Raw genomic sequence first — 12,970 nt, forward strand, 5'->3', positions numbered from 1 at the left:
GTCTGTAACTCCAGTTCCAGAGGACCTGACACCCTCACACAGACATACATGTGGGCAAAACACCAATGCACATGAATTTTTTTTTTTAAAGACTGTTATAATAAATAAATAATAGCTTCATGCAGCTGGGTAGTGTCACGCACCTTTAACTCCAGCACTCAGGAAGCAGAGGCAGGTGGTACCTGAGTTCAAGGCCAGCCTGGTCTGCAGGGTGAGTTCCAGGACATCTAGGGATACAGAGAGATACTCAGTCAAGGAAAAAAAGGAGGAAAAGAGATTTTTAAAAAATAGCTTATCAATAATACACATGTAATATAAACAGCAGTATGGCGGCTCATGGCTGTAATCCCAGTACTTAGGAGGGTTTGCCATGAGTTCTGGGTTAGTGAACGATGTAGTGTGAGTCCCTATATGGTGGTTTACATGAGAATGGTCCCCATAAGTCTCAGGCGTTTGAGTACTTCATCCCTATTTGATAGATACTTGAGAAATAACTTTTCTTTCTTTTAAAAATTTAAATATATAGTGTTCTGCCTGCATGTATGCCTATAGGCCAAAATGAGGCAACAGATCTTACTATAGGTGGTTATGAGCCACCATGTGGTTGCTGGGAATTGAACTCAGGACCTTTGGAAGAACAGCCAGAGCTCTTAACTTCTGAGCCATCTCTCCAACCTGGTAACTTTACTTTTCTATTGCTGTAATGAAACACCACCATGACCAAGGCAACTTATACAAGGGTTTATTTGAAGCTTACAGTTTCAGAAGAATGGGAGTCCATTCATCATGTTGGGGAGCATAGCTGTAGACCGGCAGGCAAGGCACAGAAGTAGCAGCTGAGAGCTTACATCCTGACCCACAAACAGGAAGCAGAGAGATGGGGATGACAGGAGACTTTGGGAGCCTCATGCCCACACCCAGTGACACACTTTTCCCAACAAAGACCATGCCTCCTAATCATTCCCAAACAGCCGCCAAATGCGGACCAAGTAGTCAGATGTCTGAGATTTAGAGGACTTCTTTTTATTCAAACTATCACATCCTGTCTCAGCAAACAACCAAACAACTAATACAGCTGGAAAGATGAGCTATCAGTTTAGAGTGCCAACTGTTCTTGCAGAGGACTGGAATTCAGTTCCCAGCACCAATATTGGACAACACACAACTCTGTGTAACTGCACTTCAGGGAAACATACCCTCTTCTAGACTCGATAGCCACCTCACTCATATGTGCACAGAAACACATAAACCCCCATTCTGGGAGGCTTCAAGGACTCCCAGAAGATGGCCCCCTTTTGCCATCTTCAAAGCCAATGACACTGGGAGTCCTTGGAGCCTGTTGATAAAGTGCTTGAGCCTCTGACCTACTACTTTATCCTGCTTAAGCACTTTCTCTCATTTTTCTGCCTTCCTGTAAAAACCTAAATGAATTTTTTTTATGTTTGCTTTGGCTGTATGTATGTCTATGCACCACATGGTACTTGGTGCTCCTGGAGGGCAGAAGAGGATGTCAAATCCCCTGGATAGTTGTAAGCCACAGTATGGATTCTGAGAATTGAATCCAGGCCCTCTGGAGTATTGCCAGTGCTCTTAACTGCTAAACCATTTCTCCATCCTCTCTAATACATTTAAGGACTTGTATGATTTCATTGGTCTCACCTAGATAAACCAGCCTTGTCCCTCTACTTTGCTAGTTGATAGTAATTTTAATTCCACCTGGGGAGTATTTAATTTTAATTAATTTTATCTGTAGTACCTACTGCCTGATTGAAAAATAGACAGGAATCTTGGGAGAAATGCAGAATATGTTTAGAATTCTGCCTACTATGTATTTCACAGCACATTTATGTGTGTTTTATAAAAGATTAGAAGGAAGCTGGGCATGATGGTACATACCTTGAATCCCAGCACTCAGGAGGCTGAGGCAGGTGGATATCTGTGAGTTTGAGGCCAGCCTCTTCTATAGAGTGAGCTCCTAGCCATATAAGGAAACCCTGTTTTAGACAGCCACGCAAACAAACAAAAACCCAGAAGGCTAGAAAGGAAGCTAGGGATGTAACTCAGGTTGGTAGAGTGCTTGCCAGCATGCATCTCAGAGCTCTGGGTTCCATCCTCCATGCCATCCATATAAGATCAGACATAGTAGCACACAGACAGTACCTCTTGTTTTCTACGTGGTAAGTTGGAGGCTAGGCAGGGCTACATAAGAACCTATTTCAAAAGCAAAATAAAACAAAAGCATTCAGAAGGAGACTCAACATGAGTTTGATTGATTGTTGGCCCCTGCTAGTGTTCCTGCACCTATGATATTGGGAGTCACATTCTAGACGATAATGAATCAGTCAAAGAAAAGCAACTTAGAGTTTGGGGAAAACAACTAGCTGATAACAGTTTTCAGTCTCTCCTTTTAAAAATATTTATTTTTATTTAATTATATGTAGGTGTGTGTGCATGTGGGTGGTTATGTGCATATGAATTCAGGTGCCATGAGGCCAGAGGCAGCTGATTATTTGGAGCTGGAGTTACAGACAGTTGTGAGGCACATGACATGGGTTCTGGTAACCAAACCCAGGTCCTCTGGAAGAGCAGCAAGTGCTGCTAATCTCTGAGTCATTCCTCCAGCCTGCAGTCTCTTTTTTAATTTTTAAGTTTTTTGAGATAGGGTCTCATGTAGCTCAGGTTGGTCTCAAACTTGCCATATAGCCAAGGATGGCCTTGAATCCTGAATCTTCCTGCCTCCACCTCCAAGGGAGTACCCTATTCTCTTTTAAATCTTATATTCACTGATCCGAGGTTTGGAACAATAACCCAAATGTTCCCCCTTTTGCCAGTTGCATATTGAATGAAGGGTTGGAAAGTAGGATCAGAGCAGCTTTGGCTTTGAGTTCATTTCACCAAAAGTTACTATATCTTCAGAAAATTAATTCACCTTTTCCAAATCCACATAAGGCTCTCTAGACTCAGATTTTGTTATTTTATTTTTATTTTATGGTGCAGAGGATTGGATGCTACTACTGAGCTGCATCCCCAGTATCCAAATTTATTCATTTGAAATGGCAAAATAACCTCTTATGAAATAATTATATGGTTTAGGTAGTTTGTAGCCGTGGTCAGCCATTGTAGGAAAGCTGACTGAGCTCTCTGTAGCTATTCTGGGCACCACATAATGCTAAAACACTGTTTCACTTTAGCCAAGTCCACTTCGTTCTTATTACATCACCCTTTCTCACATGTTCACCACCCATGCAAACACTTCTCAGCATTCTGAACTGAGGGACGCGTCTGGGGGCTTCTGATGCTCTCCAGCTCTTATTAGCCAATCTTAGCTTTTCCAACAAATCTTTCCTTTTATAGAAGTGTTGACCAGCTTTCGGCTTTCTATACTCCAAGCCTCTAAAATCTTGATTCTTTCCTGCACGAAGCATCTGATAGCTTTAAATGGTTTCAGTACTTTTCTCATCTCACAGTGCTGTCTTTTCGGGAGTTACTCATGCTGTGGTGGGTGGTGCATTAATAGAGATTTCTGAATTCTGTAACTATTTTTGTCTTGTGATTGTTAGGACCTTGAGCAAGAGAAGGCAGCTCTTCTACCACACCCTTTATGACAGGAATTCTTAAACATTATTAACCGGAAGCTTCATAGACCTATAGATTTCCAAGGCCCATTGTGAGACATTCATAACCACGTTTGGGTCAGGGGTCTGAATAACATTGAACTTCAAGAAGAAGGAAAAAAAAAAAAGCTCTCCTCCCCCTTATTTTTTCTTCTTGAAATTCAATGTTATTCAGAAAAGCCTTTTTCCCCCTACTATACTGTGGAAACTTTGTATTATAAGTCTATGAGTGGTAATCAATATTCTAAAACAGTTTTAGAAATGACAGCCCTTTCAACTAATTGTGTGACTCTCCTACTTACGTATCTTTACGGTGCTTGCCGGGTTGACTGTGGTTGGTGTGAGTTCATGCATGGGCTCTGAAGTTTCTCAGATCTCATCATAAGCTCATGTGGTAGGCTTAGATCACAGTGTGTCGCTCATTACTACTGTGGCTTTACTAGTACAACAGAGGTTTTTGTTTTTGTTCCCAACAGAAGATATAACAAGTTGTAAATGCCTCTAGAATTGAGAAGCTCTTGTATTATTTTCTTGTTTTACTTTTATCTTGGAAAATTTTAGACATACACAAAAGCAGATAGTGTTTAGTTCTTTATTTTATAGCTACCTGAAAACTTTGTGGCTCAAACTAGAGACTGCTTTATTACCTCCCACGTTGCTGTGGCTCGGGAATTGGGATGAGGCCTAATTGGTCATCAGCTCCACCTCTGGGGCTTATGAGTCCCAAGTGCCTTTTTCATGTACCTCTGGCACCCTTTTAAGGAGGTTTTCATTGTACTCTTCTTAACTGCCACTCAACCAAGGACTTGATTGTTTTTCATTGTCTCCAGGACACTCCCCTTCAGGAAGCCTCCCCACAGTCTACAGTGAGGGTAGTTTGTGTACTTGGTGGCTTAATTAAAAAAATAAAATAAAATAGAAGCTTCTAAGCCTTAAGTCACAGGTTCAGCCCATGTTACATTGTGCAAGGAGGCTAGAAGAGGGCATTAGATCTTCTGGAACTGGAGTTAAAGGTGGATGTGAGCTGCCCTGTGCATGCTGGGAATCAAACCTCTCTCGGGAAGAACAGTCAGTGCTCTTAAACACAGAGCTATCTCTGCATCCCTTCAGTCCCTTCTCATAGTCTTCCAGTCACTTTGCAAAATCTTTAATTACTAAGTGATACTCCATTGCATGTCCATCTCCTTTTGATGGACCCTTTGCATCTTGCCCAATTAGGGATCTCTTAGGAATAAAGCTGTTGTGAGCATTCTTGGGTAATGCTTACTATGTTCTTATGTTTTCATTTTTCCTGAGTAAATGTCTTGGGTATAATGAGTAGAATTTATTGTTTAACTTTTTAAGAAATGACTAGAGTATCTTTCCACATGATTGTTACATTACACTTGTTGCTTACATATTTGCTAACATTTGGCATTTATCATATGTTTTGGTGGGTATAGCATTGTGTTTGTTTGTTACCGTTTTCTGAGACAGTCTCACTATGTAACCCAGACTGGTCTCAAACTCCCAGTGATCCTCCTGCTTCAGTCTCCAAGTGCGTAGGCACACACTAGAACACCTCCAACACCTTTGACTTATTTATTTTTATTTTTTTATGTTTAATTATGTGTATGTGAGGAGGTATGTATACATGTGTATCCATAGATGCTAGAGATGTCGATCCCCTTACAGTTGGGATTACAGTGCTTGTGACCTGCCCATTGTTTATGATGGGAGGCAACCACAGGACCTCTGCAAAAGCAGTACCGATGGGGGCTGGAGAGATGGCTCAGAGATTAAGAGCACTGGCTGTTCTCCCAAAGGTCCTGAGATCAATTCCCAGCAACCGCATGGTGGCTCACAACCATCTATAATGACATTTGGTGCCCTCTTCTGGTGTGTAGGTATGCATGCAGGCAGAATAATGTATAAATAATAAATAAAAATAGATCTTTGGGGAAAAAAAGCAGTGCTGAGTTCTGAACCATCTCTTTAGCCCCTGGTCTCTTTTGAGTTAAAAGACGGGGTTGTCTATGTCTTTGGCTGTACTAGATTTGCTGTGTTGGCTTAGGCTGGCCTTAAGTGTTCTATCCTGATGCCTCAGCCTTCTAATTGCTGGAATTACAGGCATCCGCTGCCATACCCACTTGATATTACCTTCTATTTGCCTGTTTGAGAAAAGGTCTCCCTTACTACATAACCTTGGCTGTCCGAGATCTTGTTGTATAGGCCAGACTGGCCACAGACTAGTCTGAGGCAGGCATCCTGCCTTTGCTTTCTTAGTGCTGGAATAATAGCTGTGTGCCATCACTCCCAACCAATTTGTTTTGAGATATGCAAAAAGTCCACACATTTCAGTCTTCCACTTACTTGCCTTTTGCATACCTTTTGTTCTGTGTGGGCTCTTTTTTTCTCTTTTGTTTTTTGCTATGTAGTCTTGGCTGCATAGTCATCCTGCAACTTCCTCTGTAGACCAGACTGGCCTAGAACTCACAGAGATCCACCTGCCTCTACCTGCCTCTTTTCTTTTTAGGTTGATTTTCTTTTTAATCATTTTAAAGTGTGTGTATGTGGGCATGTGCATGCATTCATGTGTACTCACAAGTGCACATGTCTGTACACATGAGTCAGGTACCTGTGGAGGCTACAGTTGTTACTGTAGCCTGGCACTGTAATTACAGGTGGTTCTTAGTCACCTGACAAAGAAATCCAGCTCTGCTCTTCTGGAAGAGCAGTGTGCATTCCTGACTGCTAAACCAATAAATACCATCACCATAATTACTCTGAAACACATCCAGAAACAGTTATTCTTTTCAGCAAAGTTTAAACATAGCTATATTTTACTGGAGAATGTTGTAGCAATTAGAGGTAGGGATAGAAGAGGTAGAAAATAATACATCCTAGAAAAGAATAATAATGTATCTGAGAATGACAGTCCTTGTTTGTGAGTGGGGGACAGGGTGTATGTTTACACACGTGCATGCTGTTGCACATAAACGTGTGTGCACCTGCATGTGGAGGCCAGTGTTGATATCAGGCGTCTCCTTGCAAGCCTTCCCACCTTTTTTTTTTTAAGACAGAGTCTGGTTGAACCTCAAGTCAGTGATTCTGCCTGCCTCTCCACTGCCGACAGACACATGGTGGAGTCTTTTTAAACCATGTACCATGTACTACAGTATTGGGATTCCTGCATGTTATTCCTATCCCTGTTCTTTAAATAACCGAATCTTTTTTTTCTCCTTAGACTTCAGACTTTCCTGTTCTTGACCCCAGCTGGACTGCTCAAGAAGAAATGGCTCTTTTAGAAGCTGTAATGGACTGTGGCTTTGGAAACTGGTAAGAATTTAGTAGTGAGTAGTCCTATGCTTATGGGCTCAAGAGAGAAGCACCGTTGAAACATCAAAGAAGAGGGCCCAGAAAGTGAAGAGCTGTGATGCTTTCCTGACAGCCAAGCACTCGGGGACAAGTTTCTGTCCATGTACACATCTTCCAGGCCTGAAACATCCTCATAGTGCAGGGTGCTTAGTGTTCATGACTGAGCAGTTCTCAGAGGTTACTTTGCTTACATCTACACCAAGATTGTTCTTCCTGAGTTGTGGAGACATATAGCTCACTGATTATTGCTCCCTTCTGATCTGTAGATTTCGGGCAATAGGTTCCATGTTCATTTAAGTGAATCTAAATCAGGCTTGATGTAGGCATTCAGGGTGGCCTGAGGTTAATGTTTCACAGCTTTCCTAATGAGTTCTGTTTAGCTTTAGCTTTCAGACCGCCTTACTTGAGGTTGGTGGGATTAAGCAGGACTCATTACTGCTGTTCTAGGTGCAGTGCCACTTTTAAAATACAAATACATATCTCAGGGCTCGGGGTGGGAGTTTTCAAGTGTGAGTGTGTGTGTGTGTCTTGGCTGGAGATTGATATCAAGAGTCTTCCTCTCTTTTGCTCTCCAGGTTTTTTTGTTTGTTTGTTTGTTTGTTTGTTTTTGTTTTTTTAAAGACAAGGTCTCTTACTTAATCTGAAGGTCGTGGTGTGGTTTCAGCTAGTTCGGGCTGGCCAACAAACTCCCAGGATCTGTCTGTATCTGGCTCCATCATGCTGCAATTACAGATGCAGGCCACATGCCTAGCTTTTACATGGGTGGTGGGATGGGAACTCAGGTCCTTATGCCTGCACAGACAGCTCTTCACCTACTGAGCCAGCTCCCAAGCTCCCAGACTTTGCGCTTTAGGAACACTTATGCTGGTAATTCCGTTTTGTCTCCTAGGAGCAGAGATGTTATTAACCATGGTTGCTCATGAAGCATCTGAAGCTTAGGGACTTAAACTCTTTTTCATTTTACATAACTTGTTGGTGAAGGGCTCTCTCTCTCCTGGATCTCCCCCGATAGCTAGCACTCACGGTCCTACCTGGTATCATTAGGTGTGCTACCCTCCCTATGTTCGGGGTCAAGAGGAAGACCAGAGTTCAGCTTACATTTTGTTTCCATTCATTTCATTTAGCACCTAAGCATCATAAAACTATGTCGTTGAGAATATCAAAGATGGTAAAAAACAGATCACTTGTGAGCAGCTTACTAGTCATCTTTGCCTGATGTTTAATTTTTCTCTAAAGTGGGCCAAGCTTCCTCATCTTCCTTTCCTCATAGCAAAGACTAGGAAGAAGTCTATTGCTGGACTGGAGGAGGTAGCACAGTGTTAGAACTTTTACTTAGCTTGTGTGAAGTGTTGGGTTCAGTCCCCATCACCACACAGAAGAACCTAGTTGCTTCTGTATGCAGTGTGGATAAGGCACCGTGTTTGTTGGTTAAGAGGACAAGAATTCAGGTTACCGCCCTCATCTGGCTATTTACCTAGTAAAGGAACCAAACTGTCTACAGCTGGCTGAGTGATGCACTAAGGGAATGGCTGTGCAAGAGTGAGCTTGAGGTTGGGGGACACCACACAGTGGATTAAGACATTTCACCTTGATCTCTGCATCACTTTGGGTAGGAGTCAGAGGCCTCAGTATAAGTTCTGGATTTGTCTTTAGCAAGTTCATTTATCTCTTTGGGTCTCTCTCTCTCTCTCTCTCTCTCTCTCTCTCTCTTTTTATCCTGAAGAATTGAAATAACAATATACAAGGCTAATAAATACTAAAGCAATCTTAAATTGTGTCAGAGTATTTGTAGTTCAGTGCCCTGCATATTCTTAGAAATTCTAGTGAAGAAATGTATTCTCATGACATGTGTTTTATATAATATAAAACATGCAAAAATAAAACTAGATTTATGTACTTTTTTAGATGGGGTCTCAGTGTAGCCCTGGTTGGCATGGAATGCCGTGTAAACCAGGCTGGCCTCAAATTCAGAGATCCCACTTGTTTCTGCCCTCCAAGTAATGGGAGTTACCTGATATTTTTGTACATTTTGTATGTTCCATAGTGGCGTCTATTGTTATTGATGGTCTTTTAAGATTTTTTTAAAGGCTTATTAGTTATTTACTTATTTATTAAATTTATGTGTATCTGTGTGTATCTATATGGACATTTGTCACTGGTATTCTCATGCCAGAGGCCAGAAAAGGAAGTGGAGTTATAGGTAATTGTGAGCCACAGGAAGAGATACTTTTAACTCCAGCTCTCCTGCCCCCTTAAAATTTTTTTTAAGTCACATTTATTATGGTGTATGTGTATGGGCAAAGGACAGCTTGTAAGAATTGCTTCTCCCCTTCCACCTTTTGAAGGAGGGACTGTTTCTTTTAAGACAAGTTCTTTCTATGTAGTCCTGGCTGTCCTGGAACTTGGTATACAGGCTAGGCTGGCCTTGAATTCTGAGATCCTCCAGCCTCCACCACCCAAGGTCTAAGATTAAAAGCATAAGCCACCACACTGTGTCTCTTTTTACTCAGTAGCCCTTGCTGATCCAGAACTTGCTATGTGGACTATGCTGGCTTAAAACTCAGAGAGTACCTGCCTCTACCTCCTAGTATTGATATTATAGGCATTGCCACCATGCCTGGTTCCAAGGTGACTTCTTATTTACAACTCTTTTTTTTTTTTTTCTGGCCTGCCTTGGGGAGGTTTATAGATGATGATGGTAATGATTGAAACAGGGTTTCAAGGATCTGGCCTTTGAACTCAATATGTAGCAAAAAATCACCTTGAATTCCTGACTCTTCTATCTCTGCCTCCTGAATGTTGGGATTATAGGTATGTACCTCCATGTCTGGGCTTCATATGGTCTAGGCAAAAGTGCTTGACCAACTGAGTTACATACCCAGCCTGTAAATTTATGTTTCTGTATCTTGAAATAGCAGGATTTGGGTGTCTGTGTCTCACTGTTGTGCTAACATCTATTTGGAATTATCAGATTACAGATATTGTGTTGATTTGACTGCAAATACAGAATAACAAACCAAGCTTCCAGTGGTCTATATAAGTAAGGAAACTCCTCTCTTTCCTCATTTTTCGTATTTTTCTAGGCAGGATGTGGCTAATCAAATGTGCACCAAAACAAAGGAGGAGTGTGAGAAGCACTACATGAAGCATTTCATCAATAACCCTCTGTTTGCATCCACCCTGCTCAACCTGAAGCAAGCTGAGGCAGCCAAAACTGCTGACACGGCCATTCCATTTCACTGTAAGTGCCTGCCTATTTGGGTAAGAGGTATTTAGCCCATCCTTGGGCTCTGTCTCCATAAGAACGTAAACAGTGATTTGATGACTTGGACAGATAAAGAGCTTCTGGAAGGGAAGAGGAGTTTGGTATGATAGCTGTTGAGTCAGGGCCATGATATGGCAAAGAGGGAGCACATCCCAGAGGTCAGAGCTGTAGCTTTCTATTCTGGGTCTCTTAGAATATATTAGTTAACATTAATGTTTGCTTCTGTAAGATATGTCACAAAGGGGCCAGTCTGTTCACGCTGTCATTTTGTGCAAGCCTTATCATCCTTTGGATCATTTATAACCAGAGGTAGGAGCTGCTAACCAGGATCCAGTATGGCCTTGGTGTTAAGTCCAGGGACTACTTTGTTCTTTAGTCACTTGGTTACAGCAGTGAAGGCAATCTTCTGTGCCTGTGGGCATCAGTGGGTCTTTTAACACAGTGTAACCAGAACTTTAGGAATTACAAAGTAGTGTCTTCTATGAATGACCCAGAGCAGAAGCAGTACATAAATGCTTTCCCATTGGCCTTCCTTTCCTCACTCTTTGGAAACAACTTTATAGCTGACCACCTCAGAGTTTCTGATACCTCCTGTTTGAACAGTACTTTGGGTGTTAGCACCCAAAGTCCATTAGGCCCCAGTCTGTTCTTACTAGCACCTCAGTGAAGTCAATAAATGGATGCTTTTTGTTACACACGAATAAACTAAGACTTTTGAAAGGTTGAACAGTTTGTGCAAGGTTTTGTTTTGTTTTTTTAACAGGGTCTCTCTGCACAAATACATGATCCCTTTGGCTTAATTTCTTTCACCAGGAAGTCAGTCTAGGGTGTGGTGGGTATGGTGGCATGTACCTATAACCCTAGGATTGCCACTTGGAAAGCTGAGGCATGGGGATTGTGAGCTTATGAGTAGTGTAGGATATATAGTAAGTTTGAAAAACTTAGTCTCAGCACAAAATAGAAACAACAACGCTAGCACTTGGGAGGTAGAGGCAAGTGGACCTCTGAATTCAGGGCCAGCCTGTGCTTATAGTGAGTTCCAGGGCTGCATAGAGAGACCCTATCTCAAAAACAAATATGCAAAAAGAAGCTATTGTTCTTTCATAATTACCTTTTCACTCTTTGGAAAACTTTTAATTTTATTCTTCCCTATTCTCAAAGAAATGTGTTTCAGAGGAAGTGCTCCATACCTGTAACCTAGTGCTCAGCAGGCAGAGGCAAAAGAATTGTGAGAGTTTGAGCCACCCTCAGCTCCATAGTGATACAGCCTTCATATATTTTGGCCGTAATTGTCTGATGTTCCTGCTTCTGCCTCTCAGGTGCTAGGATTGCAGGCTTATGCCATCATACCTTGAGAAATTCAAATCTAGACTATAAAGACATTTGACATTTTCATGCTAATGCTTTATTAATTAAGAAAAACCATGGTTTGTTTCAGCTGCAGATGACCCTCCCCGGCCTGCCTTTGACTCACTGCTGTCTCGGGACATGGCAGGCTACATGCCAGCTCGGGCAGATTTCATTGAGGTAACAAGCACTTGCTTTTAGCATACAATAAGAAGAAAATTATTTTTGTTTCTGATAAGGTTATTATCTCTTTCTAAAGGGAGATTTTTTTTTTCCAAAACATTGTAATTTTCAAGCCTGTAGAATAACATCTCGCTTGTTCCTTTTCCCATTCTGAGCATTCCTTAGCAGTGACAGTTCTGAGGGAGAACTGGCCTCCTAGGGTGCAGTGGTATTGCTCCCACGAACTTCGTAGGGGTGAACTTTGTGCAGTTGTCATTCTACAGTGAGGGATTTTTAAGGTTGTGCTGTGTCAAGGTTGGCAAGCCAAGGAACAAGTTACATTTTAAGCTTTTTAGATTAGAAAGTTTCTTTTGCAGGTGTTATTGTGCAAAAATAGCTTTAAGACATTTTGAGTTTCAGATAAGCCTAGGTTATGGACTGAGAGCCTGTCTCAGAAAAACAAAAAAAGTAGTACAGATAATATGTAAATAAATAGATATGCCTGTGTTCCAGTACAATTTTACTTCCCAAGTTGGCTACGGGCTGGGTAGTGGTTGTTGAGTCCTGCTTTGTGTATTGCATGTGTCCATTAATACTGTGTTCCTCATACCCCATAGTTACCCTCTTCCCCAACTGTCCTTGAGTAGACTGAACTGATCTTACTGTAGTGTGTAAGTGATATCAGGACTAAACAGATTACCCCAAAAGGTGGTAAAAGGAAAATGAATCCATGCAGGCAGCTTTCTTACCATAATACTTGAAGGCCTAATCAAAGATTCTCTTTGGAATGAACAGACTATTAATAATAAGCTTGGCTTTGCTCCTAATAATGTCCTATCCCAGTGCTCTGTTCTCATGACTGCCTGAAAGTCTCTCATATTTGTTCTATGACTTTTCCTCAGAGTAGTATTCAATATTAGTACTTCGTAAATACTGCCTCAAAGATTTTCTCTTTGCACCTAAAGCATTGCTATTGTAAAGGCATTACTCAAAACTGATGGATTTGGATTTTTTCCCCCTCTAACAGGAGTTTGACAATTATGCAGAATGGGACTTAAGAGACATTGATTTTGTTGAAGATGACTCAGACATCTTACATGGTAACGTTTATTTTATCAGATGCTTATGGGTACAAGTATTGATAAAACTGTGCTGGGTGCTTATGGGATTAATAAAACATGTCCCCTGCCTTTAGCAAATTCAGAGCTTAGTGGTTGGGCTGGTG

The 12,970-nt window shown here is 41.5% G+C and overlaps 1 protein-coding gene across 1 annotated transcript in view; it reads left to right on the forward strand.

Annotated features, from left to right (window-relative positions):
* Tada2a (transcriptional adaptor 2A) overlaps nucleotides 1-12,970 on the forward strand; it is a 44,112-nt gene that overhangs the window by 10,061 nt on the left and 21,081 nt on the right. Inside the window, exons 5-8 of the mRNA XM_021641477.2 lie at nucleotides 6,841-6,932; nucleotides 10,055-10,212; nucleotides 11,675-11,763; nucleotides 12,773-12,845. Of these exons, the coding sequence (XP_021497152.1) occupies nucleotides 6,841-6,932; nucleotides 10,055-10,212; nucleotides 11,675-11,763; nucleotides 12,773-12,845 (412 nt within the window). The remainder of the gene's footprint in view (nucleotides 1-6,840; nucleotides 6,933-10,054; nucleotides 10,213-11,674; nucleotides 11,764-12,772; nucleotides 12,846-12,970) is intronic.

This window comes from Meriones unguiculatus, chromosome 7 (genome assembly GCF_030254825.1).
Source record: "Meriones unguiculatus strain TT.TT164.6M chromosome 7, Bangor_MerUng_6.1, whole genome shotgun sequence".
Taxonomy (NCBI): domain Eukaryota; kingdom Metazoa; phylum Chordata; class Mammalia; order Rodentia; family Muridae; genus Meriones; species Meriones unguiculatus.